We start from the raw sequence: 27,256 nt of genomic DNA on the forward strand, positions 1-27,256 counted from the left end.
GGTGGGATGAGTGTCCACTGTGTCTCTATAGCAGCATTTTCCAAATTTGGGTCTCCAGCTGTCTTTGGACTACAACTCTCATCATCCCTAGCTAGCAGGACCAGTGGTCAGAGATGATGGGAATTGTAGTTCAAAAACAGCTGGAGAACCAAAGTTTGGGAAGCACTGCTCTTTGGGCACAGAGTGCACAGGCTTTTGAAATATGCAGGAGATCCTTGCAAATCTCTCCTTACATGCACACATAAACACACAGGCACTCCTTCCATCCATCAAATTGATGGGCACTTTGCTAGCAACGTAATGATTAACCCTGTTGACTTTGCAGCCCTTTGATCTGAGAAGAGGAGGAGGAGATCCTTTGGTGGGAGGCAGTGCGGAGAGGAAGTAGGTGTGGCAGTCAGAAACTGCTGAGAGGCAAGCAGGACGGTGCAGAAGAGACAAACCATGGACAGCTCCTGCTGAGCTGGGTTGCCTGTTGCTGTTTTGGAGCTAACCTGGGCTACGTTGGAAAAAAGGCTTGGGTGTGCAACTGCAGAGCTGTGGGACGTCTCCCTGTTTAGGGGGTGAGTAGGAACCCACCTTGACATTTTCTTCACAGTGCATGGCTCCCTCCCAGCCAACTTCACTCTTGCTTGCAAAGTAGGAGACTCTGCAGCTTTCTCAGGGCTTTGCCTGATACCTCTGCCCCCCCTCCCCCACTGGCTGATTAAATAGGAAATCTACATCCTTGAAACATTGTTTGTTTTCTGGGCAGGCATCCTCTCTGTGTTATTACAAAAAGCAGCCCCCTCCCCTTCAGGGAGACAGCGTCTGTCTGTAGGAAACCCCCATGTAAAGTCTGTCTTGTTTCTGATTTTGAGAGGAAATGTGCTGAAAAACATATTCTAATCCCCACCCTTTACCCAATCTCCAATGCTTCTTGGGAGGCATTGCCAAGACAAAGACATTTTCTTCTTTGTTTGCGGACGCGGAAGTTTCAAAGAAAAACAAAATAAGAGTTGGCAGAGAAAGAAAGGAAGAGGAGAAAGAGGAAAGGTATATGTTGGGGGTGGGGACACACAGGCCAGCTCTTAGAACTGGACTGTGTTTCATTTACCCCAAAGAGGGGGGTTTGAAGTTCAAGCTTGCCTGAATGCCATATTATGTCTCCTGAAACTCTGCTCTTTAATTTTTATTGCATAGCTACAGGCCCCAGTTGCATGGGGGTGGGGGTGGTAAAAACACTCTGCACATTCCCAGAGACACTTTTTATTATTTTTATGGCTGCTGGATGAAGATTAATTTCTTAGGGAGATGACTAAGAGTCCAGGATGTTCAGGGGACTGGACAGGATCCCCTGGTAGCTGGAGACGGTGATACCCTACCCCTCCACCTGAGGAGAGGGGACAAATATGCATGTTTGCAGATTAGAAAGAGAGAGAACAAGAGAGAGCATTCTGTGATTTGGCTGAAGGCATGTTGAGTTGCAGAGTCTCTCTTGGAATCCAATGTGGGTAGTGGATCTTCCGCCTTCAAGACATACCTACTCATAATGTTTGTCTCCGCATGTGTTCTGCTTGTATATTTGTACATTAGGCAAATATTACAAAAATGCCAGAAGTCTCCAGCGCTCTCTCATAACACCCCCCCCCCCAACCTTAAACTGAAGCAGCAATATCCCTGGAACTTTGCCTATTGGAGAATGTGCAAGACTTATTCACATATTTCTGGAATCAGCTTTGGCACTGAAAAAGGATTCTGGGGCTGAGCACTGGCAAACTTTATACTCCAGCCCTAGATGCTGCCAGCTGAACACAAAAAAGAGTGCTTTCCCACCTCTGCTGTTGGAAGATCAGGTGTGGCCCAGTGAAAGTAAAGAAGAAATCTGAATTGTTTTAGGAGCCCTTTGCCATGAACTCAGGGTGCTTCAAGGCCCTTGATTTGGGTGAGATTCACTCATAAACTAGGAAAATCAGGTTGTACAATTAAAGCTGATTTGGAGCTATTGTGCAACAAACCTACTGCCCTAGAAGGTTGGGCTTTTTGCAATAAGGAAAGTGACAGTAAAACACCCAGAAAAACATTGCTTGACACAATGTTGCCTAACCTCCCTGCAAACAGATCAGAATAAATGCTCAGTAAATAGCCATGGTCCTCTAATCTCCCTGTAAACAAATCAGGGTGAATGCTCAATAAACAGGTTGTCTGGAAGCTAACTCAGTTGCAGAGGGGAGATTTTTTGCAAGTACGGTAACTAATTTTCACCATTAGGTTCCACTGAATGCCAGTGGGAACAAAAGTGCCTCCTCATGCAGCCTTAAAAAGATGAAGCAAAGCATCCCACAAATTAGGGGCACAATAACAGCAATTCTATCTCCAATTTGTAGGAACGGGCAAAGATGTCAAATCCAGTTTTTCTTGATTTCTCACTTTTCCAATCTTAGGTTCCGTTCTCCACATTTCCACATCAGTTTGAATCCTTTTTAAAGTCCTTATGAAAATTCATCAGATGAGTTTCTTCTAGTGTGATTTTAATGCAACTTTGTACAATATACACATTTTTGCAAAACCATTCCCCCAATGTAACTCATTGTTGTATATTCCTGTTTACCCTGCTGTGTGCATTTCTTGGCTGGAGAAAATTTGGAGAAGTGCAAATTTTGAAGTGTGGCTGTGTTTGAGTTCACATATTATTTCAGTAAATGCAAATTAGGTAGGTTCACCTATAGATGCAAACTCAATTAAATTTCTTTCCCCATCCCTGCCAATTTGGCACAGTGGTGATACTGTATTTGTGAACGCAAACAATCACATGGGAAAGGTGATACCAACCGTCTTGAGGCAAATGACTTGTTAAAATAGTAGCAGGGGTAATTCCACCCACCAATGGATGTTTATCTTTGTTGACTTCCCATCAGTCACTCCTTTTCTTCGAGCAGGAAAGCCTTCTCCCCGCCCCCATCCCAGTCCCTTGTCAAATATTTAGATGCCCCTGGCACCCATTGTCTGCAACCTGCTAAACATGCACTTGGCTTCTGTGACTCTTGGAGATCACTGAGACTGTGGGTTGCTAAGAGTGTGAGCACCTTGGCCTGGCGTAGATTGTCAGTGCGCCTTCCTGGTTTCCAATTCCCATCACTCCTGCCCATGCTGGCTAGGGGTTGAGAGGAGATGAAGTCTAGCAATATCTGGTTCTCCATCCTCGCTCTAGATGCCTAAACAAACCCACACCTTTCCCTTGGCTCTGGCCTAACCTGGGGTTAGATGAAAGGCTTTTGCCACCTCCCCGTTCCAGACCACTCAAAATCTCACCCTTGGAGACAGGAAAATGAGCACAGGAGGAAGAGCCACCGCCTCCCAGAATATGCCACTCTCATCATTCTGCCTAATGGTAGGATTGGCCCTGGGCCCAGGTAGCAGACATTTGACACAAACGTGGCTAGGAGCTGAAGAGATCATAGTTCAGTGGTAGAGCATGTGCTGTGCATGCACAAGGTCCTCATGACATCCCCCATTAAGGGATCTCATATAGTAGGACTGGGAAAGGTGTGGGAGGCACCATAGCACACGGTACGAAGTGCAAGGGGCAGGGAAAGGTTACCACCTAGGAAACCTAGAGTACAGTCATGAGTCAGAGTAAACCAGGGATGAGGAACCTGTGGTCTTCCAGCTGTTGTTGGGCTCCAGGTCCCATCAGCCCTCAGCCAGAGTGGCCAAAGGTCAGGGATGGTGGGAGTTGGGAGTTCAGCAACATCTGGAGGGCTGCAAGTCTTCCACCTCTCACGTAGAACGCACTGAACTAGATGGAGGCAATGATCTGACTTGGTATAATGCAACTTCATATGTAATCCTGCCTGATTCAGCAGTATGTCATGGCTGCCTGCTTCCTGGGTTTCATGGAGGAAGGTGAGGGTTCTGCATGTGTTCCATTGCTCTGTCCCAACTTCTGCCAACCTAGCAGTTTGAAAACACACCAGTGCAAGTAGATAAATAGGTACCGCTATGGCAGGAAGGGAAATGGTGTTTCCGTGCGCTCTGGCTTCCATCACGGAGTCCCGTTGCCCCGTTGCCCCAGAAGCGGTTTAGTCATGCTGGCCACATGACCTGAAAAGCTGTCTGTGGAGAAATGTCGGCTCCCTTGGCCTGAAGCAAGATGAGCGCCACACCTCATAGTCACCTTTGACTGGACTTAACGGTTCAGGGGTCATTTACCTTTTTTACCTTTACCTCTGCATGTATATTGTGGCATGCCTGTAAAATTGCACAAGTTCATGCCTTGTATTACGGTACTATTACTATTACTATTGCTACTATTGTTTTAATTTGTGTACCACCCTTCATCTGAAGATCACAGGGTGACTCACAACATAAAAACACAAAATGAAACCACAATATACATAATAAAACAAAAACAAAACAATAACATCCCCTCCCACAGACACATTTAAAAGGCCATAGGATGTTAATCCGTCAAATGCCTGGTTGAAGAGAACTGTTTTCGCCTGGCACCTAAAGATATGTGATGAAGGTGCCAAGCGAACCTGCTTGGGGTGAGAGTGAGTGCATTCTGCAAATGAGGAGCCACCACAGAAAAGGCCCATGTTGCCACCCTCCGGACCTATTGTGGGGGAGGCACCCAAAGAAGGGCCTCAGGTTGTGGTCACAGGGTCCGGGTTGGTTCATAAGTATCCTCAGCTTTTAAAGGCTTGGTGCAATTCAGGTGTGAGAGGAGGCAGATAATAGTAGCATGGCTATTTCTTGCTGCATCTGGAGAACAGCAGCCAGTGGGAGCAGGAAAGGGTGACCAACCTAGAGCTTCCTGTGAAGAGGAAAGAATGTTGCCACAGCTGTACCTGGTTTCCAAGGAGAAAAGCCTATTTATTTGGGTGCTGCTAAGTGCTATTGGTGGTTGGTTGCTGCTGGCAGGCCAGCTTTGGTGGGGCAACCCCAAAGGAGTGACCGAGGGTGTGACAAAAGCAAGGGGTATCCTCTAGGGCAGTGGTTCTCAATATGTGGGTCCCCAAATGTTGTTGGACTACAATTCCCACAATCCCTGACTGCTGGACATTCCCACTAGGGATGATGGGAGTTGTAGTCCAACAACATCTGGGGACCCACAGGTTGAGAACTATTGCGAATGGGCTTGCTGCTACCGTAGGTGAGAGATTGGTGGGGATGTGAGTTAACCTGCCTTCCAAGTGCAATGCTGGGGAGCTCTGTCTGTGATGGTGATGAGAGCATAGAAGCAGCCCATCAACACAAAAGCAGTGTATTTTGTGATTTTGCTGTTTTACATTGTTTAACTTCCCATGTATTTGTTGCATTTTTATCTTGCCTTTCTGTTGTGTTCGTATGTTGTATCCTGCTTTGGGGGTCCTTTGGGCCAGATAAACCATAGCATAACTTGCAAAGGTGCAAGTGTTTTGGTTGCAAATTGGGTACAGATCACCTAAGTTGTCATTCGTATCCTCTTTTGAACCAACCTTAATATACCGACAGAGTGAACATAAAATTGCTCGCTTCAGATATGAACTTTATTCAAGCGGGACTGATAAGGATATTGAGATTTTATGGTGGTGGTGCAGAGTCCATGGGCAGCCTTATAAATCAAAGGTGAAGGTTGGCTGTTTTATAAAGTGCAATAAATGTTGGTGGTGTTTAATTTTTTATTTTTTATTTAAAGAAGCTGATGTTCTATGGATCTCCTGATCTTAATGACGGGGGACCTTAAGAATAGGGAACAATTTATATTTGGTGCAAATCCAAATAGAGTTAGTGTAACCAATATACTGTAATGGTGCTTCAGAGCAATTACTTATTTATTAGGCACATTTAAATACTATGCCCCATTCTCAGAGGGAAAGCACTGTAGTGTAGAAGTTACTAGAGTAGAGGTTCATGTATCATGCATGTGCAAAGTTTGCTGCCATGATTGCCTGTGATTTCACATTGAATGTACATAGCATGAACACACCTATGCAGTTTTCATGTGTGATGATCAGCAGGTGGGTTGCTTGCTACATCTTGCACGGAACTGCTTTCCACCTAGGGGTTTTATCCTGTGGTATCCTTCCTGTGCCATTTACACATAGTTTGTCTCTCAGTGCACTCATGCATTTTCCATTATGCGCTTGCTTCATTCTGCTGAGGTTGATGGAAGGGGGCATAGATCAGCAGCTGAGCGCGGGCTTTTCATGTTGAAAGTCCCAGGTTCAGTCCCTGATATCTCCAGCTAAATGGATCTCAGGCTGGGAAAGATCCCTGCCTGAGATCTTCCAGAGCACCTGTTAGTTGGTGTAAACTGGGCTTCATGGGAGATCAATGGTCTGATACAGGGCTTGTACACACTTGCACTTGTCTCATGCTTAGAAAGCATGGGTCCAAGCAGTTTTCTGCTTGACCCACACTTTCTAGGCACAGGTTTGAGCCATTTCCCCCTTGGCCCACTCTTTCCCCAGGGAAAACCTGCTCTTTAGGCCAGAACAAACATACCCACAGTACTTTGTACAGCAAAATAAATTACCGTAATAAACCACTCCTTCTCAATAGGCGTTCTCCCATGCCACCTCTCATATCATGAATTAAGCTCTGTGAGTAAAAAAAAGAAAAGAAAAACAGAATAATCCTGCATGTAGTACTTTTTGATACTACCATTCAAGATATATCAGGTGGGTTCAGAGGACGACAACCAAGCGCAGTAATTGTTTGGAATGCAAAACCCGCTGGAAAATTAAGAAGGGACAGATATTCCACCATCTGGGAAAGGAGTTGACTTTTTCAATAGTACTGTATAGGCTGAAGCACAACCACTAATTGCTTTTTGTCAACACTGAAGGCAAAGCAAAGATGGGCTTAACTTAAAGGAAGACAATATTTCCTACCCATAAGAATACCTGGGAATTGGGACAAGTTGCCGGAGGAAGTTCTGGTTTTCGTCCTTAGATGAAATGTTATAAATAGGCTGAATAAAACAGCTAATAGGAATACTTCGGGGCAAACAGCATGAGCAGCACACACTGACACAAACAACCCCTACTCCTCCCCCATTGCTCAGAAGTGTGCCCTCCTGAAGCTGTGACCATTTGGGAGGAAAGTAGTTCTCTTCTTATCCAAAGTAGCCTTTCTGAAGTGGAAATACAAATGTCAAGATAGATTTTTTTGGAACTTCCTACAAATGCGACATTGTTTCAGTGTATTTGAATCCCTCATTATCAAAAGAAAAGTTTAAAAATTAATACTTGTTAACAAGTGGGATCTGCAACAAAATGTTGCGGCACTGTTTAGTGTTCCATCTTCTCCAGGATACTCTGTTCCATCACCCAGTGTCCCTCTTCCCCGCTCCTGAAACAGTTAGCAATTTGTGACCAATGAGCACATTTGGGTTGTGCACACACTCCCATTGGCTCTGCATCTGGTGTGTTCCCACTACTGGTTTGAGAAATGGTGTGCATGCTCATCATAAACCACAATCCACATCTGCTCTGTCACTTTTTATGAAGTTCTACGTTCTGATGTGTTTTCTTCCAAACCAGCTTCAATCAGAATTGGAAACCCCCACCCCCAACAACATCTGCAGCTGGAGGGCTCCTGCATCGTTGTTATGTATATTATTTTCCTTCAAACAAAGCAGGGGTGGGGAACCTCTGTCCCTCCAGATGTTAATAGACTCCCATTAGCCCCAGCCAGCACGGCCAATAATAATAATAATAATAATAATAATAATAATAAATAATATATTATTTATACCCCACCCATCTTGCTGGGTTTCCCCAGCCACTCTGGGCGGCTTCCAACAGAAAAATAAAACACAGTAATCTATTAAACATTAAAAGCCTCCCTAAACAGGGCTGCCTTCAGATGTCTTCTAAAAGTCTGGTAGTTATTTTCCTCTTTGACATCTGTTGGGAGGGCGTTCCACAGGGCAGGCGCCACCACCGAGAAGGCCCTCTGCCTAGTTTCCTGCAACTTAGCTTCTCGTAATGAGGGAACCGCCAGAAGGCCCTCGGTGCTGGACCTCAGTGTCCGGGCAGAACGATGGAGGTGGAGACGCTCCTTCAGGTCAGACAATGGTCAGACATGATGGGAACTGTAGTCCAACAACATCTGAAGGGCCAAAGGTTCCCTAGCCTTGGGTTGGTGTATTTTACTTAGACAAGGGAGGCTTGGGATTGAATCCCTGTGGTTTTACAAGAAACAATGGATAATAGCCAACATTTGTCATACTCAGAATGTACACATTGAAATCAATGGAATATGTGAGAATGGCCAGTGTTGGCTATCATCCCATATTATTACTTGTTTGTCTTGGGGAAGTTCTCATGGGAAAATGGGATATAAATCTGGTAAACAAAACAAATCTTATTGGAAGTATAAACCCCTTCATCCGACCGCTCTTGATTCATAGCTAATAGCTAAATCTGATGTTGTTGCACTTGGGTCTGGCCTTCGAGCTTCTGAAGGCCATGTGGTTGGTCACTCTAAGAATAGGATGCTGGACTAGATGGACTTTTGGCCTGCTCCAGCAGGTCTTATCTTATTAGGACTTCAGATAAACCCCAGCTTCTCCCAGAGAAGCTTACAGTTTCTCTGGTCAGTAGACACATAGCCAAAGGGAACAGTTAACATTGATGTCCTCCCATGTGGCAGCCATAAGAAACCATGGCAGCCGTCAAGAAACAAGAAAAGCAGAAGAGAGGCCCTCAAGACAACAAAGTAGCCTAACCATTGCACCACAATAACTGTTAAGGCGAGAATCAAGTACTGTACACCCAGACAACCCAAGAGTTCTGGCTCTCAATGCATCTATCCCAGCTTCTGTTCTGAGTTTGGCTCCCCATAAATGGACTGAATACTAACCACTGGGCATATGCCTCTGTTTATTTACCCACCTATGTTAGGATGAGATGCTATCGCAGTTGGGCCTTCTGCTCTCACCTGTGAGATACAAAGGAGAAAGTACAGCATCCAGGGCTGTTCAACTCCTTTCCGGCCATAAAGTTCTTTTATAGTCAGGCTAACGATCGTGCCGCTCACAGGAACTCCTCGATTAGTGCTGCTGATGCAGCTCCATTGAGTTTTCTTGCTGAGTCTACTCTGGGGGCAAACAGCAATTTAGTAACTCAGACAGCAACAGAATGCTTTGCTAAGGGATTGTTGGGAAGTGCCAGGAAAGAGTCTTCGCTGGATTCCCAGCTTCACCCTCAGCCAGAAGCATGACTAGCAGAAGCACTGTTGTTGTTTAGTCGTTTAGTTGTGTCTGACTCTTCATGACCCCATGGACCAGAGCACGCCAGGCACTCCTGTCTTGCACTGCCTCCTGCAGTTTGGTCAAACTCATGTTCGTAGCTTCGAGAACACTGTCCAACCATCTCTGTCATCCCCTTCTTAGTAGTGCTTAGAAGCACTACTAAGCCTTTATGTGTGGCTCAGCAATCCTAGACCCTTCGAAGTGTCCTTATTTTCCAGGGACAGTCCCATATTTACAGAAGGCGTCCCAGTTTTTGATTCAATCCAAAAATGTCCTGCTTTTCCTTAGGATGTCCCAATTTTCATTTAATAAATGTTGCAGGGTGTGGAGTTACCTGACTCACAGGCTGCCTGAAGGCAACCCAGTATATGGAATTTTTTTGAATGTTTAATGTTTTATTATGTTTTTATATATGTTGGAAGCCACCCAGAATGGCAGGGGCAACCCAGTCAGATGGGTGGTGTCTAAATAGTAAAATTATTTGTATGGAATGAGATGTCCCTATTTTCATCGGAGAAATGTTGGAGGGTATGTAATCCATTTTTGGGTGGTTGGTCTTTTCTTAATACAATGCAACCACTGAGATTGCAGGTTTAAGTGGAAGACTGGAGCAGGAAGAGAGAGGCTCTTTAACCCTATTCCCAGGCACCATTTTCACACTGAACATCTCCCCCTTCTTTTTCTCCTTCTCATGCACACACATACACGCACCATTTCCAGACTTTTGCAATCTTCAGGTGGGATACAATCCCATAACAGCAAATTCAGGTTGTGCAATTAAAGTTGAGTTGGAAAGGGGGGAGGGTGTGGAGGGAGAAGGAAAGAAAGAAAGAAAGAAAGAAGCAAGTTTTGAATCAGGGGTTTCTTTATTCATAGCTCAGAATCATAGCTCCCATGCTACGCCATCTCTTGTAAGTCACTGCCTCTCAGGTGAACTTATCTCAAAGGTAAATCTGCACCTCAGAGCCCCATAGGATACAAAGACATGCTTGGATTTAAAGTCCCTTTAAAATTTTAAAGCCCATTATTTCCCCTAAAGATTATTGTGAACTGTGGTTTACTCCCCACAAAGCTACAATTCCTTAACATGGCCTGCCCTTTGCCACTAGCTTGCATGACTTTTTTTTTTAAAAAAGATTAGACAAACCCATGGACATTTGCACCAGTTGCATTTGTGCAGCTTGCTCTTAGCCATGTTTACTTGGAAGTCCCACTGGTTTTTAATGGGACTTACTTTCAAGTAAATGGAGCATAGGATTGCCAACTTAACTGCAGCAGTGAGTTTGGCTTGCAGGGAGGAAAGTGCTCCAGAGTGCTCTCTTCTAGGTTAGACTTTGGAACTAGCCGTGAAGAGGTTAATACCACTGGGAAGAACCACCCCAGGCTTGCAAGGACACCAGTGACTCAGAGCAGGAAGTTGGGCCGCCAACAGCTGTCAGCTGGCTTAGGAATCAATGGCACCGGGCAGGATGGAAGGGTGGGGGTGGGGGTGGTAGGAAAGGCACTCAGCATCTCCTCACAAAGCACTTATGAGCTGGCAACCTTTTAGCCTTCCCTGCATGTGCTTCCCTTATTGTTGCTACTTCCCTTCATTACGGAGCAGCACAGACTGGATATTCAGAGTCATGCTTTGTTTTGGTGTTTAATTGAAGCAACATAGAGGCTACATTCACAGCATTCATTTTGAACCCCATGATGATACCACTTTAAGCAATCATGGCTACCCCCTCCCCCCAAAAGGGAGCTGTGTTCCTCTCCCAGAGCTGCAATTCCCTGAGTAGTTTAACAGCCAATGCCTCTTCTCATGGAACTCTGGGAATTGTAGCACTGTGGTGCTGCACCTTGCCATGTGTGCATTCACCGAATAAGGAAAATCGAGAGCCTGGACCCCTGAAAATTTATTGCTTTGTTGCAAATGGAGAAGCAGAGCTTAAGTAGAGGTAAAGGGGCATTCATGTAAAACAGCTGGTCTTTTAGTCTATGGGTGGACCAAGGGGGGGGGGGAAAGCTATAAATAAGTCAGAAATGTGATAGTTATAACGAAAGAAAAAATATATATAGAAAATTGTGTTTTAAAATTTCTTGCTCTCTGGTGCCATCTGGTGTTGCATGTTTATAGCACATTCAAATTGCTGTGCCTTTATTAATGTAGCTGAGTCCTATATCAGACCTACAAAAAAGAGAGAGGGTGCTTTCAGACTGTCACTGTTTTTGGGTGGGATTCAACCACATATTGGAAAATTCAGATCGTGCAATTACATTTGGTTTGGAGCTCTAGTGCAACACACCACTTTCCTCTCCCTGCTGCCCAGGAAGGAAACCTGAACCTTTCACACTGAGGAAAGTGATGGAGAAATGCAATGGAAAGTGTGGGGCAGCACTTTCTTCAAAGCAATGCTATCTAACCTCCATGTAAACAACCCAGTGTTGCCTAATCTCCCTGCAAACAGATCACGGGGTTGGACTAGGTGACCCTTGGGTCCCTTCCAACTCTAAGATTCTATTATTCTAGGTTGAATGCTCAATAAGCAAGCTGCCTGGAAGCAGTCAGAGAAAGAGAGAGAGACTCTGTTCAGGCCTTTCCATTCCTCATCTTCACTCAACCAATAGCACTCTATTTCCCTGTTTATTCCAGCTGCCCAAAACTGCTGTTTCTCAAATACAATCTGCCAAACAGACACTGGTCTTGAATCTCAACTCCGAGTGAGTGGCCCATTCTGGAAATGAACATACATAGCCATTAAAGAACATTTTATCTGTTCTCTTGTGTCAAATCCTTTCTGGAGCCACTTCTCGTAAAACCGTTGTAATAGACCCACTCACACTAATCAGGCAGTAATCTCACTACATCATAATAGGGAGGGTGCTTTCAGTTCATGTGAAACAAGATTGCTCGGCCTTCACACATGTTCACTTCATCAAATCTGGCCCTTAAACTGTAGCACACATTGGGGATTTCACCTCTGTTTATGGGAGCATTTCTCAATAATTAGATTCCCCCCCTGACCAAAAGTATCTAAGAGCAACTGTGACTGACCTGCAGCTTTCCAGATGTTGTCGGACTCCAACTCCCATCAACCCCCATCGATCATAGATCATAGAATCATAGTTGGAAGGGACCCCAAGGATCATGAAGTCCAACTCCCTGCAATGCAGATGGTCTTATTTACACACTTGCCCTTGAAACAACACAAACACACCCACCCACCCACCCCTTGTGTCTCTTGCAGAATACAGTGGACACTCTGGATATGAACTTAATTCATCCTGGGGGTCTGTACTTACCCCAAAAAGTCCATATCTGGAGGCGCCACTTCTGTGCAAGCGTGTGGCGCAATAGAGCGCTTCTGCGCATGCGTGTGTGGCAAAACCCGGAAGTATACACTATGATAGTATACACTATGATCTGTGATCGATGGGGGTTGATGGGAGTTGGGAGTCCGACAACATCTGGAAAGCTGTATACACTTCCGGGTTTGCCTCGTTCGTAACTCGAAATTACGTTACCCGAAGGTAACGTAACCCGAGGTACCGCTGTACCCACCTACAGCAAGGGCAAGGAATCCAGGGTCCTCCAGATGTTGTTGGATTCCAGATTCCATCAGCCCCAGTCAGCAAGGCCAAGGATGATGAGCTACGCTGTAGTGCAATAACATCTGTAGGTTTGCAGACTCACTGACCCTGCTGCATTGTCACTGACTTTGTATGAGCCAAGAGTCTGCGGCAGCTTTTCACATGTCTTTCTGGTTCTGTGGCAGGATTATCCGGACCTCACCCAGCTGTTCCACTGCTTTGCAGGTAGGCATTCGTGTCTGGAATTCCTGTCCCTCCCACAGCCATGGAGGCCGAGACTGCAATTGACACCAGTAGGGTAGGAGACCTGGTGCTTCTGGACCCACTGACGGAAGATACGTTAATGCAGAACCTGGAGAAACGCTTCCAACACAAGGAAATCTATGTAAGAGCACCAGGGATTGGGGTGGTGGTGGTGGTAACTGAGCTGAGTGGCAGGCTTTATAACTTGGGGTGGACAGATCTGCCAATTTTGGTTCTCTCAGTTTCTCGTTTTTCAAATCTTAATTACATTTCTATGCACTTTGGTCCCTCCCCCCCTTTAAACCTCATGAAAATTCATTTGTACTCTCTAGTGCAGGCACCCCCAAACTTGGCCTTCCAGATGTTTTGGGACTACAACTCCCACCATCCCTAGCTAACAGAACCAGTGGTCAGGGATGATGGGAATTATAGTTCCAAAACATCTGGAGGGATGCCTGCTCTAGTGTGAATTTCTCCTAGCTCATTTTTATATGCAGTTTCGACTAACATACACATTTCTGCAAGCAAATTCCCCTAATATATGCATTTTTTGTAAACATGGTTTCAATAGAGAATTGCATTGCAAAATTTGGATACGTGTGAATTTCAAAGGATGGCTGTATTTCAATTCTTGTATTGCTTTGGAAAATGAAAATTTGACATATTAGGCATTATAAACATATAATTTTGTCCTCCATCCCTATTTCTAACTTCAGAATGGGAAACACGAGGTGCTGTACAGTATGACATGCACAGTCCAATCCTATGCATGTTCTCTCCCGCCAGCTTCAATGTGGCTTACTCCCTAGAGAACATACATAGCTTTGCAGCCTAAGTGTATTTTTGTATAGAGGAAACAGGCAACAACCATTGCAGCTCCTGTCCAGAAACACAGCTGATTGACTGTGCAGGATGAAGAATGCCAACCTTCCAACAAGCTTCTGTAGCTGTGCCTTTCACAGTGAGTGACTTGATGCACATACATTACCAAGTTTGTGCCATAAAAAGCTTCTCCTGTAGATTCCTGCAGATGAAGCTGGGGTTTAAAGGCACAGCAACAATGAAGACCAAAGCAGCGTTTCCTCACCTGATCATTTGGCAATCCTCAACCCAGGGGATGGAGAAAGAGAGAGGTGGCGTTGTGGTAACAGAAGCAGGGACCGAGGGAAAACAAGCTAGAGGAAAGTCAGCTGAGGGGACAGCAGGAACTGACTCTCATTCATTTACTCAGCTTCAGCCCATTGAGGATTTGAACCCTGGTCTCTCAAGTCCTAGTCTATTATGCTAACACTGTCTCTGGTTAATTCAATACCTGAATTATGGTGAGGCAGAAAAGGCCCTGACCTCCTTACCTTTTGTGCTGGCCAGCTTAGCTACTTTTTTTCAGAAGTGACAAGGGAGCATGATGTGTCTGAAGCTGGGAGAGGACTCAGGAGGTGGACTTGTGGGTGTTCTTAAGGGCACCCTACCCTTTCCTCCCAATTTTGAGCGTTGCCAGCATTTCGCCAGCATCTTGCTGTTTGTAATAGCAACATTCCTGCCTCGACAGACATACATCGGGAACGTGGTGATCTCAGTGAACCCGTATGAGCAGCTGCCCATTTACACGGAAGAGATAGTGGAGCAGTATAAGAACTGTAACTTTTTTGCGGTAAAACCCCACATGTAAGTGAGACCCCCAAGGGAGTCGGTTGTGTGTGTGTGTGTGTGTGTGTGTGTGTGTGTGTGTGTGTGTGTGTGTGTGATGGCTTTGAGGAATGAGATGCTGGCGGCAAGCCAGCCAGCCCTTCTAATGCTTCTTCACTGTGCCTGCATAGTTACGCCATCGCGGATGACGCCTATCGCTCACTGAGAGATCAGGACAAAGACCAATGCATTCTTATCACTGGAGAGAGCGGGGCCGGCAAAACAGGTGAGTGAGAAAGGGTTATTCAAAGGAGAGGGGGAGAGCGTCATAAAACAGGGGTGGGAGACATGTGCGAGCTTCTGGATGTTGCTGAACTACAATTCCCATCAGCCCCCAGCAAGCATGGCCAATGGTTAGGGATGATGGGAGTTGTAGTCTAGCAACACATGGCAGGCCTTAGCAGAGTGGTGGGTTTATATAGCAATGTTGGCATGTTTCCATATGGCTGTACCTATGCAGCTTTAAAAAACATCCTGGGGAAAAACCTGTCTTAAAGCTCACAATGGAAAATTTCGTAAGTTCCGATTTCAGCTCTATAGTGCCATCTGGTGTCACAGTGTTAATAGACATTTATAACTTCTTTTCTAATGTAGCTGAGTCCTATGGCTAGTTTGTCAAGGTGACCAGCCTTCCCCAAACAGACGTTCAACTGATGTTGTGGACTCCGACTCCCACAATCCTTGACCACTAGTTATGCTGCCTGGGGCTGATGGAGGTTGGAGTCCAACAACATCTGGAGGGCAGCAGAGGAAGTTTGCACTAAAGAGACTGATATGGCTTCATATCAAGTAACATGCTATCTGCCAGGAGATGGCAGGATGCTGAAGAGTGAGCACCGGGGGAAGTGGGGGCTGGAGTCTGACTCGGGAGAGGGGGGCAGTGGTCTGTGGGGACCTGTACCAGTCATGAAGCAGGAGGCAGGGGAAGCTACAGAGCTGGAGGAAGAGGCAGGCCAGGCAAGTGAAGGTCTGGGTGCTCTCCACCCTCTGCTGAACCACTGTCTCCCAGAACCAGGAGGGGATTGAAGAGGGATGAGCAGAGGAAATTTCCATGCAGGTACAGTCTCCAGCTGTGTGCAGCAGCCTATTGGGGAAGGTACATAAACTGGTGGTGGGAGAGAGGTTCCCAGTTGCTGAAACTGCTCCATAGGGTGTGGACATTGGAATAGCTGCCTAGACACTAAGGGGTGTGCATAGGTCTCGAGAGCTGTAGAAGCAACTGTGATATCTTTGACAACAGTTAACTCTCTGCCATGTGCATTCTTTGGTTGGGAAGTGCCCTTGACACTATCCAAAAATTACCACAGCCTGTGTTCCACCCAGTTCCTTCACCCCCAATCTCCTTGTTCACATAGACCAGTGTTTCCCCAACTTGGGTCTCCTGCTGTTTTTGGACTACAATTCCCATCATCACTGACCACTGGTCTTGCTAGTTAGAGATGGTGGGAGTTGTAGTCCAAAAACAACTGGAGACCCAAGTTTGGGAAACAATGAACATAGACAGATAGAAATAGGCTGTTTACAGCTGAAAATGCCCCCCTGCCTTGCATGAAATCCCACTAAGTGCTTATGCAAACAGTTATGCACACATCTCCCAACAAAAGTATAATCCAGAAGTGGGAACCTCTGGCCATAAGGCTTAATTAGGTCTGCCAATCCTCTCCATTGGGCCCACAATGCCACATTGAATGATACCTGCGGCAGGACACTTAAAGTCTATGGGATCTCTAATCTAACCACTACAGCACTAAGATCAGCACTGAAGTTGGTGGAAATACTGCTTTTGACTCTTAAAGAATGGATCTCTTACCTCTAATCTCATTAAGCTCCCCACCTCAGTACTTCTCACACATGCCCCAGTCATTGCTCCTCCCACTTTTCCTGTACCCTCAGAGGCCAGCAAGCTGATGATGTCATACGTGGCAGCTGTATGTGGGAAAGGGGAACAGGTGAATCGTGTCAAGGAACAATTACTGCAGTCGAACCCAGTACTGGAAGGTATGTACATGCTGATTTCTTCTCTGTGAATGGGATAGAGAGGGCTGTGTTCTGGGACAGCAAACTATCAAGGCTCTTTTGCACTTTTGATAAGGACACTAATTGTATGCAGTTGTCGCTCATTACTTGTGAGGGATCCAGATGTCCCCACTGAAGCCAAAGCTTCTGTTGTATTCATTTGCATTTGCTGTAGTTGTGCAAATGTTACAGCCACATATTGAACAGCGCCCGTGGAATTAGTGACACAAACTTGTCTTGGCCTTGAGCTTTTGAGAACCTTTGAGTTTTCATAATCTGTAGTCTAGCAAGTCCTTGAATTCTATACTATTCTATACCTGCTTGGTCCACTCTTGCCATGATATGTTGCCTCTACAATCTAGTCCAGAAGACATCTTAACGTCATGGAGGGGTGGGCAAGGCTTTCCTGGGTAAACGTGCAACTCTTTTAATGACCCTCTTCATCCCTTATTGCAGCCTTTGGAAATGCCAAAACCATTCGCAATGACAACTCCTCACGATTTGTAAGTATTTGGTGAGGAATGCATGTTTTGGGAGGGTTTGTGTCAAAGCAAGAATTATTGAGAGGGTGGGGTGGGAAGAGAGAGCAATAATTCTGGACTCAGATTTGTGCCTACATCAGAATTCCACAACTCAAATAGTATGCCAAGAAAAGATGATTGACGTGACCTGCATAAATGGTGTTAATCAAATGTCCAGGTAATACTGTATTCGCCTGTTTCATGTCATTTATTGTTATTCTATTCTTTATGGAAATGAGAAAATGTTATGGAGCCTTGGACTTGAAGAAATCTTGCTTTATGTGGTTGGTTGGGTGCATACAAATGTCAGGGCAGGAAGACTTTTTTTTTTTAAAGGGAAATGCTACTGTTTTGGAGGAGAGGCCATAGTTTTGCTTGAGACATTTTCACTGTGGGGGGGGGGGGGAAGCACCCACCCCTGAATGCCATTTTCCTGATCTAGATCCCCACTGAAACTGCTACTTGCTCCACTGGGGAAAGTAAACATGTCTCGTGTAGTTTGACCATTGCTATCTGTCAATTTTAAATCACCAAGTCCCTATACCTGCACTGTAAATTGAGCTACTCTGAAGCAAAAATGAAATAAAAAATAGGAACTCAATTCCCAAAGGTGGGTAGACTCAGGATCACATCTTTCAGGGGTTACAGGCAGCTCATTTTGCTTCAGCTGCTTTCCACATTCCCTCTTCTCCTTAGGGCAAATACATGGATATTGAGTTTGACTTCAAGGGCGATCCTTTGGGTGGTGTCATCAGCAATTGTGAGTATGAGATACCAGACCCTGATAAAGTTTGTCAGAATTTATAAGGTACAAATGGGATGTCAAAGAGAAAAACAACTACAGTGGTGCCTCGCTTAACGAATGCCCTGCTTAACGAAATTTCCGCTTAACGAAAGGATTTTTCTAGTGGAGGTTGCCTCGCTAGACGAATTCGTTTTACGAAAAATTCGTCTAGCGAATCGCGGTTTCCCATAGGAATGCATTGAAATTCAATTAATGCGTTCCTATGGGCAAAAAACAATTTAAAAAAATTCAATGCATTCCTATGGGATTCGCTAGACGAATTTTTCGTTATAAGAAAAGACCCGTGGAACGAATTAAATTCGTCTAGCGAGGCACCACTGTACCGGACTTTTAGAAGACATCTGAAGGCAGCCCTGTTTAGGGAGGCTTTTAATGTTTAATAGATCACTGTGTTTTATTTTTCTGTTGGAAACCGCCCAGAGTGCCTGGGGAAACCCAGCCAGATGGGCGGGGTATAAATAATAAATTATTATTATTATTATTATTATTATTATTATTATTATTATTAGCCAGTTGCTGGAACCGGAGGCTGTAACTCCCACCACACCTGACAATTGGCCATGCTGTCTGGGGCTGAAGGGTAGTAGAGTCCAACAACATTGAAGAGCCATAGGTTCCCCAACCTTAAGACACCTACATTCTAGTGTCTAGTCAACGTTAGAGTTGCCATATTTTGAAGAGCAAAAAAGAGGACACATTTGCCAACTTCTACTTTTAACTAAGGATCACTGCGACGACTCTACCCATGGAAAAGAGGACGTGTCCTGGAAAAAGAGGACACATGGCAACCCTAGAATGTGTGCTCTCCAGAAGTTTTGGACTACAAGTCCCACCATCTCTGGCAATTGGCCATGCTAGATGGGGCTGAGGAGAGTTGGACATCACATTGGCTAGCCTGTCCAGCAACATCTTCAAGGCAGCAGGTTCTGTTTATCCTCAGAGGCACACTGCCAGCCTACAAGATTTTTCAGGAGCCTAGGAATATCCACTTCAGATAGTATAGCTTGGCCTTGATGGTGCCTGTCCAACTCTTATCTCTTTCATTTCCTCCTTCCATTTATTCTCAGACCTGCTAGAGAAATCCCGGGTGGTTCATCATGTCAAGGGCGAGAGGAATTTCCACATCTTCTACCAGCTGCTGTCTGGAGGCTCTGATGAGCTGCTCAGTATGTCTTTCATTTCATGCATGGGACCTAAAGCACACAATGGCAGAGTTAGAGGGCTGCATTCTAGGCCAAGTGTGTGTGGCCCCACTAGGGAAGAGAGCTCTGGCCATTTACTTCTGAGTGGGGGTGGTTGAGTCTTGCGAGCATCAGATCATAGCATCAGAATATGGCCTCCCTTAACACAGGGGTGGAGGGCTCTGTGAATAAAGGAGGGGTGAGAACCACAGAGGCCACAACAATGATTCCTCCTCTTCAACAGGACAGCTAAAGCTGCAACGAGACTGCCGCCTTTATGGTTACCTCAACAGGGAGGCCTCAAGCCTGCATGGTATGGATGACGCCACCAATTTCAGAGCTGTTCAGGTATGAGCTGTGCTTTGTTCCACAGTGAGTCTGGGGTATAAATTGCACTGGTCTGTGAGTGGCAGAATATATAGTAGTGGTAGCAATGGTGGTGATTTTTGTCCTCATGTAACCTATATGTTGCTAGGGACCCAGGTGGTGCTGTGGTTAAACCACTGAGCCTAGGGCTTGCTGATCAGAAGGTCGGCGGTTCGAATCCCTGTGACGGGGTGAGCTCCCGTTGCTTGGTCCCAGCTCCTGCCAACCTAGCAGTTCAAAAGCACGTCAAAATGCAAGTAGATAAATAGGAACCGCTACAGCGGGAAGGTAAACAGCGTTTCCATGTGCTGCTCTGGTTTGCCAGAAGCGGCTTTTTCATGCTGGCCACATGACCTGGAAGCTATACGCCAGCTCCCCCGGCCAATAATGCGAGATGAGCGCACAACCCCAGAGTCGGTCACGACTGGACCTAATGGTCAGGGGTCCATTTACCTTTAACCTATATGTATGCAGCCATGCACAGGAGGGTGTTTTCTGAAGACTTACCCTCCAACATTTCTTGGAAGAAAATAGGGATGTCCTGTTCGCATGTGACTGGGTTGCCCCAGCCACTCTGGGCGGCTTCAAACATATATAAAAACATAATAAAACATTTTAAAAAAACCCTCTACACAGGGCTGCCTTTAGGTGCCTTCTAAAGGTTCTATAGTTACTTATCTCCATGGCTCAGGGGGTTGCATAACTCCATACCCTCCAACATTTCTCTGATGAAAATAGGGTCGTCCTATGGAAAAGTGGGACATTCTGGGATCAAATCAGAAACCAGGACGGCTTCTGTATATCTGGGACTGTCTTGGGAAAATAGGGACACTTGGAAGGTCTGGACTTAGGGCTCATTCACACTTCCATTCGCTCCATCACTATTCCCCCAGGAAAATTTGCGTTTTAGCACTGAATCGGAACAAATGGCAATTGGGGTTTCCACATATTGCCATTTGTTCCAATTTAGCGCTAAAGAGCAGGTTTTCTGGGGTAAAGCAATAGGGCAGAAGCAGAACTGCTCAGACCCATGCCTAGAAAACATAGGACAACCGCTGGACCCATGCTTTCTTGGCATGGGAACAAGCAGAAGTGTGGACTAGCTCTTAGTGGAACCCAAGGTTTATAGAAGTACAAATGAGAGACATAGAGAACACCACAACATGAAGTATGAGCAGGGCCAGCACCGGACATTTTGACACCTGAGGCAAACAACAAAATGGTGCTGCCCCCACCAGGGAAGTAGGGGTGAGTGACGATCTAAATCAGGAATGGGGGGGGGATAAAGATTGACATTGGGATCTGATGCCCCTTGGGGATCCTGCTGCCTGAGGCAGTTGCCTCACCTTGCCTCTTGGGTATGAGCATGCTCAGCGGCTATGAAATTCTCACTGAAGGTTGGTGTATGTGTGTAAAACTGGGGGGGGGGAAATGTGGGGGGGGGCGACTATCCTGGAAAGATGCATGGGTGACTGGAACCCTGAACAGAAGCACACCACATAACAGCATTCTGTTGCAAGTCCCACTTGTATATTTCTGTGAATCCACAGACCTGCCCTGTGGCATATTAGAACCTTTGCAACCCAAATCCTTCTCTCTAGTAAACCAGAGTGCTTTCAGAGACAGGGGCTTAATGTTGCAAATGGGTCATTGAGATATTGCAAATAGGAAGCTGGCAGCAGTTTTGTTGAATTTCCCCCAGAAAGAGGAAACCCAGATTAAATGGGGGGAGGGAGTATGGAGGAATCTCTTGTGGACAGATAAGGAGCACTGATATCATATTAAACATCTGCCTGAGAGCACCGCCAGATTGTTTTCCCTTTCACATCCATTTTTGGCCCTGAAAGTATAATTGGGTTTTGCCTCGGATCTCAACATGCTCATGTGCAGAAGGCTTTGCTCTGGTCCATAGGGAGCTCACCTGAGGGCTTTCCTGTGTTTAACCCTGTTCCCTAATGCTGCTTTTCTTGAAGGATGCTATGCGAGCCATTGGCTTCTCCCCATCAGAGATCACAGCGGTGCTGGAGGTGGCAGCTGTCGTCCTCAAACTTGGCAACATAAAGCTGGGGCAGCAATTTCAGGCCAGTGGAGCAGAAGCTTGTGGAATCGAGGATGACAAAGGTCAGCAGGGCAGGATGGGTCATCTCCATGATTATCATGCAAAGTGTGGTGCAGGGCTGATTGCCCCATGGTAGCTCATGATTTTGAGAACCAGATCTTTCCCCAGGTGCATGCAGCCACATTTGTTGTTTAGTCATCTTAGTCATGTTCGATTCTCCATGACCCCATGCATGGGCGTACCCAGGCGGGCAGCTGCCCCCCAGAAGCTAAAAAGGAAGGGGGAAAATGTATAAATTACAGCTCATGCAGCGAGCTGTAGCATTGCACTGTTTTTTTTTTCAGTGCAAAAAGTGGCTGGCGGGGAAAAGTGGTTGTGGAGAACTGCGTGACCGCTGCCTCCCCTGGGGGGGGGGTGGCGGGTGTGGATATCATAGCCAGCCAATCGCGCGAGGAGGCAGCGCGCATTCCCACCTCTTTCCCCTCTCACTCGGCTCCTGAGCTGCTTCGGCGGGGAGGTGTGTGTGCACGCGCGCGCTTCGCCACGGCCGCCTCTGCCACAGGATCGGGCTCCGGAGCGACCGTTCCTCACTGAGGAGGAAGAGGTTAGCTAGAGGAGCCTGCTGCAGCGGCTCCTTTCGCCCTCTTCGCCCTTGTACTTGTGGGCAAGTTCGGCGGCAATCGGTGGTTGCAACTTGGCATTCACAGCAGGAGTGGAGCGGAGCGAGTCTGAGGAGCGGCGGGAGAGAAAGCACTTGAGTTGTGTTGTGTGCGAGAGAGAGAGAGAGCGAACGCGCATTTCCTCCTCCCTGCCACCTTCGCCAGGCTCCTCTCGGTCTCTCTCTTGGGGTGACTACCCCCTCCCCTCCGGGGGGCGTGGACGTTGACGCCTCCTCCTGGGGAATCCCGGCCACGTCATTGCCAGCCAGCCAATCGGGTGGCTGGCGGGCGTGGCCGGGCCCCGTGGCTTGCCTGCCCCCCCCCTAGTTTTGATCCTGGGTATGCCCATGACCCCATGAACCAGAGCATGCCTTGGATACTCACTTTCTTCTCGAAGCTTCTCCTTTTTTATGTCCATGGAGTTTTCTTGGCAAAATACTGGAGTGGATTGCCAATTCCTTCTCCAGGTGGATCACACTTAGTCTAAACTCTTGGCTATGACCTGTCCATCTTGGGTGGCCCTGCACGGCATAGCTCATAGCTTCTTGGAGTTATTCAAGCCCCTTCGCCACGACAAGGCAGTGATCCATGAAGGGGATGCAGCCACATACCATTGGCTTAATAGTCTCATTTCCATGGTATGATACACACGGTGGCCAGGGTGCCACAATGGGTTTAGAATTAAAAGGGTTTTTGCTAAATACAGTTGGAACATCAGCTGCCCTGTACCATTTAGCAACATTTAGTAATCCAATGGGACATCATCACTTTGCAAGTTCCCTCCACAAACTGCTGCATGTGGCAGGAATAAAAATAATAGCAGGCAAACAACATTTCAGGGAAAAGCTGTCTGCTGTTACTGATCTTCTAACTGAGGTGAAGGAAGACTCTGATCCTAAACCTCTGCTGCCTTGTGGGGTATCTTTGGGAGAAGAAAAGGCTAAGGAGTAAACTCTACACCAGGCTTCCTCAAACTCGGCCCTCCAGGTGTTTTGAGACTATAGTTCCCATCATCCCTGACCACTGGTCCTGCTAGCTAGGGATCATGGGAATTGTAGGCCAAAAGCATCTGGAGGGCTGAGTTTGAGGAAGCCTGCTCTACACAAATCCAAAGTGAAGTCCCTGAGATAGGTGGGTGGTGCCTTGTATGCCTCCTTCTGGCAACTCCTGCATCCAAGCTGGTGCCAAACCAGTTGCGCTGCCTTCCTTTGGACCACATCAGCGAGGCCAAGTGCAAGGTCTCATCATCTGGGCAGCTCAGGGCTTCCATACACATTGCCCAGGCTTGTGCTCCAGGGAGGTCACTTCGGTGCTGCTAACAAATGCACAAATTGGGGGAAGGTGTGCATAAGAAGGCACATATTTGTAAAAACAGTTTTCAAGAATCTGTTGTTTTTGGGGAAATTGCTCACCATAAAAATTATGGAAGGTTGTAGATCAAATGCCTACCATATATTTTGTCTACAACCTTCCATAATTTTTATGCACTAAAATGCTGGCAAATTTTTACAAGGACTGTAGGGGGAGGGGAGTAATCCAGACTGATGTAGAAATGTGGAGAACAAGACTGAGAACAGCTGAAATGGGCAAGTTGTCCATCCCTGCCCACTAGAATGAATGGAACAGTAATTGGTATAAGGCAGCCTGAGCTTGGGTAACTCCTGCCGATCCCCACTGAGCCTCCCTGCTTTGATTTCTTTGCATTGCAATGTGTCTCCAGTACCAGGGAGAGGAACTCACCTCCCGCTTTGCTTTTGCAGTAGTGCGGGAGATCTGTCAGCTGATCCAATTGAGTGAAACTGCCCTGGAGCAGGCTTTGTGCTCTCGCACAGTGGAGGCCCATCAGGAGAAGGTGGTGACAACACTGACGGTCTCACAGGTGAGTGTGGAGCTGAGGTGCATGCAGATTTTCGGTAGGTCACTAGTTCCCGTGCAAAAATGTTGGTTCTGCTGCATTTCCATTCCATTTTTTTTAAAAAAAACACAACCTGTTTCATAGAGGCTCAAGCCTGTCCTCTGAACCAGTTCAATGGGTGGAGGTCTCAATAACCGTCTTGCTCATGTTTTTCTTACCAGCCACTCCATACTGTGGCAGGTCATTTATGTACATATTCTGCTGCATGCTAGAATCTGTGTTTTGCATCCCACTGCAGACATATCAGCACTGGTGTGCTAACTCATTTTCTCCAGTAGAAAAATGCCAAGGTGCAGGAGTCTGAAGTTAGCCTTATAGCTACAGGGAGCAGGGCCCTCTTGCAGGTGGCACTCTCTTTATGGAAGAGAGCAGAGCCACAGCTCAGTGTTAGACTATTTTCTGGGTCCAGGTTCATATCCCAAACTCCCAGGTAGGGCTGGGAGAGGCCTCTGCATTAAATCCTGGAGGGTTGTTGCCTATCAGTGTAGACAATATTGAGTCTTTCAGCAGATGTTGAAATTAGGGGTGTAAGGATGCAGTGATTTCTGTCCCATCCTGTGATTGTTGCAATCAGCACTGTTTCTGTTTCACTGCAGTTCAGCTTCCGGCCAATCCTACATTTTTTATGTTGCTAGCAGTTATGCTCAAAACTAACATAATTAATTATGTAGTTAATTTTGCAATTAACTTCAGTGCATTGTGACAGAAGGGAAACATCAAAAACAAGGCAGAAAATAATACCTTATTGGCCTGAATATAAGCCGCACCTTTAAAATTCGGGGGGGGGGGGTGGAGAGAGAAAAAGAAAGACAATACCCAAATATAAGCTGCTCCCTTAAAATTCTGCAGGCACTCACACCCGTTCTGTTTTACCGTATGTCTGTTTCAGCAGCGATATTGTAAAAGCCAATTTTTGTAAGGTTGTGAATTTAAGCCACACTTTAGCTTTTCACAGTCGGAATTTGGAAAAAAAAGTGAGGCTTATATTCAGGCCAATATGGTATAATTATTGCTGTAACATTCGCTGACTGAAAAACCGATCATAGTGGATAACACACATATTCACTTGCATGATTTCAATTCTTGACTGTGGTTGAACATGCAAATTGTGACCATTTCTGCTCAATTTTCCATTTCTGATGGAACTCTCTGACATCCCTACCCCCCCCCCCCGGTCGTCATACCTTCTCCTTTCAAACAATTCTAGGAACGGCAGTTCTGTACAGCAGCCATTAATTATCATGATTTTACAAGTTACAGTGATGATTCTAAGTCAGGTTTCGGACCAGTATACTTAGGATGTGTAAAGCATGCCCCAATCAGATAGCTATAATCCAGGATAGTTCTGATCTGGGAGCTTTAGGGCTGAGTTCTTCCCAAGGCAGTGGCTGTCACTCTGGCCCAGGGCTGTCAGCTTCCTGAACGGGCTGTGTGTTTCATGGTCTAACAGTCTCTGTCTTGCTTCCTAGGGTTACTATGTGCGGGATGCCCTGGCAAAGAACGTTTATAACCGGCTATTTAACTGGCTTGTTAACAGGATCAATGAGAGCATCAAAGTGAGTGTGTGCAGTGGATATGATCCATCTGACTTAAAACCGTGAAAATGAGTTTAACATCCAATGTATTATTGCAGTGGTTTAGGACTCAGCGACGACCCTTGGTTTGAGAATTAATGTGGGTATTATCATTCACAAGCATTCCCTTCTTTTCTTACCTGGCTTAGTGAGAGAACCTATACATGGGGGGTGGGGGGTGGAGTACTTGTGGCCTTCTAGGTGTTGCTAGACCATATCCCCATCATCCCATTAGGCATTCTGGCAAAGGTTGATGTCAACTGGAATCAAAGAGTAGCACCAACATCTGGAGAACCACCCCTGCCATATTATGCTGCTTTGGAGTAAGGGTGGGATTGAGCTAATTGATACATACCGTGTTTCCCCTTTTTTAATACGTAGTCAGAAAGTAAGCCATGGCAGGGTTTTTAACCATTTGAGAGCTATAAGACATACCCCGAAAATAAGCCATACTTCCGCACCAGCTAGCAGGACCCAGCATGCCGGCCGCGACAGGAGGAGGAAGCCTGCCGGGTCGGGTCAGTGCCCGGAAGCGGCGGTGGCTGCTTTAGTGCCAATAAAGCGTGCAGCAGTGCCGCACGGAGCACCAGCCAGCAGGACCCAGCTCCTGCAATGCCGGCCGCGGCAGGAGGAGGAAGCCTGCGGGGTCGGGTGGGTGCCCAGAAGCGGTGGCGGCTGCAGCGCTGACAAAGCGTGAAGCAGCGCCGCACGAAGCACCAAGGGCACGAGCGGCAGGAGGAAAGAGAGAGAGGCTCGTTACTTGCGGCACTTTAAGAGAAGCAGCCAGAACCGATCTCCATATTCCGAGCCTCCCTTTTGCGCGTGCGGGCATGTTAAAGCCCCGATCACTTCACTCCCCACTTCTTCCTCGCCATCCCTCCCTTTCACGCATTGCCTTGACCCCGCAGCCCCCCTCCCTGGCCATCTTCCCCTAAGTGCAGCGCTGCTTCGTGAGCGCTGCAGCCGCACGCTCTCTGTGTGTGCTGCAGCCGCACGCTCTCTGTGTGTGCGCGTGTCTCTTTCTTTCTCTCCCTGTGCGTCCGTCTCTGTGTGTGTGTGTGTGTGCGCGCGCGCGCGCGTCTCTCTCTCTCCCCCCCCGTGCGTCTCTCTGTGTGTGTGTTTGTGCGCGTCTCTTTCTTTCTCTCCCCGTGCATCCGTCTCTCTCTGTGTGTGTGTTTGTGCGCGTCTCTTTCTTTCTCTCCCCGTGCATCCGTCTCTCTCTGTGTGTGTGTTTGTGCGCGTCTCTTTCTTTCTCTCCCCGTGCATCCGTCTCTCTCTGTGTGTGTGTTTGTGCGCGTCTCTTTCTTTCTCTCCCCCGTGCGTCCGTCTCTCTCTGTGTGTGTGTTTGTGCGCGTCTCTTTCTTTCTCTCCCCGTGCATCCGTCTCTCTCTGTGTGTGTGTTTGTGCGCGTCTCTTTCTTTCTCTCCCCGTG

At 46.7% G+C, this 27,256-nt stretch overlaps 1 protein-coding gene across 5 annotated transcripts in view; it reads left to right on the top strand.

Annotated features, from left to right (window-relative positions):
- The first annotated feature begins 392 nt into the window (after positions 1–392).
- Positions 393–27,256, top strand: part of LOC118076802 (unconventional myosin-Ia) — a 56,428-nt gene continuing 29,564 nt past the window's right edge. For 3 of the 5 annotated variants that reach the window (XM_060272083.2, XM_088661281.1, XM_088661282.1), the window contains exons 1-12: positions 423–563; positions 12,985–13,184; positions 14,592–14,707; positions 14,860–14,954; positions 16,622–16,726; positions 17,201–17,247; positions 17,962–18,025; positions 19,138–19,236; positions 19,496–19,599; positions 21,591–21,738; positions 24,096–24,214; positions 25,720–25,806. In XM_060272083.2, the coding sequence (XP_060128066.2) occupies positions 13,065–13,184; positions 14,592–14,707; positions 14,860–14,954; positions 16,622–16,726; positions 17,201–17,247; positions 17,962–18,025; positions 19,138–19,236; positions 19,496–19,599; positions 21,591–21,738; positions 24,096–24,214; positions 25,720–25,806 (1,104 nt within the window). In that variant the 5' untranslated portion in view covers positions 423–563; positions 12,985–13,064. Of the gene's footprint in view, positions 564–12,984; positions 13,185–14,591; positions 14,708–14,859; positions 14,955–16,621; positions 16,727–17,200; positions 17,248–17,961; positions 18,026–19,137; positions 19,237–19,495; positions 19,600–21,590; positions 21,739–24,095; positions 24,215–25,719; positions 25,807–27,256 lie in introns of all 5 variants that reach the window. The other 2 variants (XM_060272084.2, XM_060272082.2) reach the window with 2 other exon arrangements.

This window comes from Zootoca vivipara, chromosome 2 (genome assembly GCF_965207765.1).
Source record: "Zootoca vivipara chromosome 2, rZooViv2.hap1.1, whole genome shotgun sequence".
NCBI lineage: Eukaryota > Metazoa > Chordata > Lepidosauria > Squamata > Lacertidae > Zootoca > Zootoca vivipara.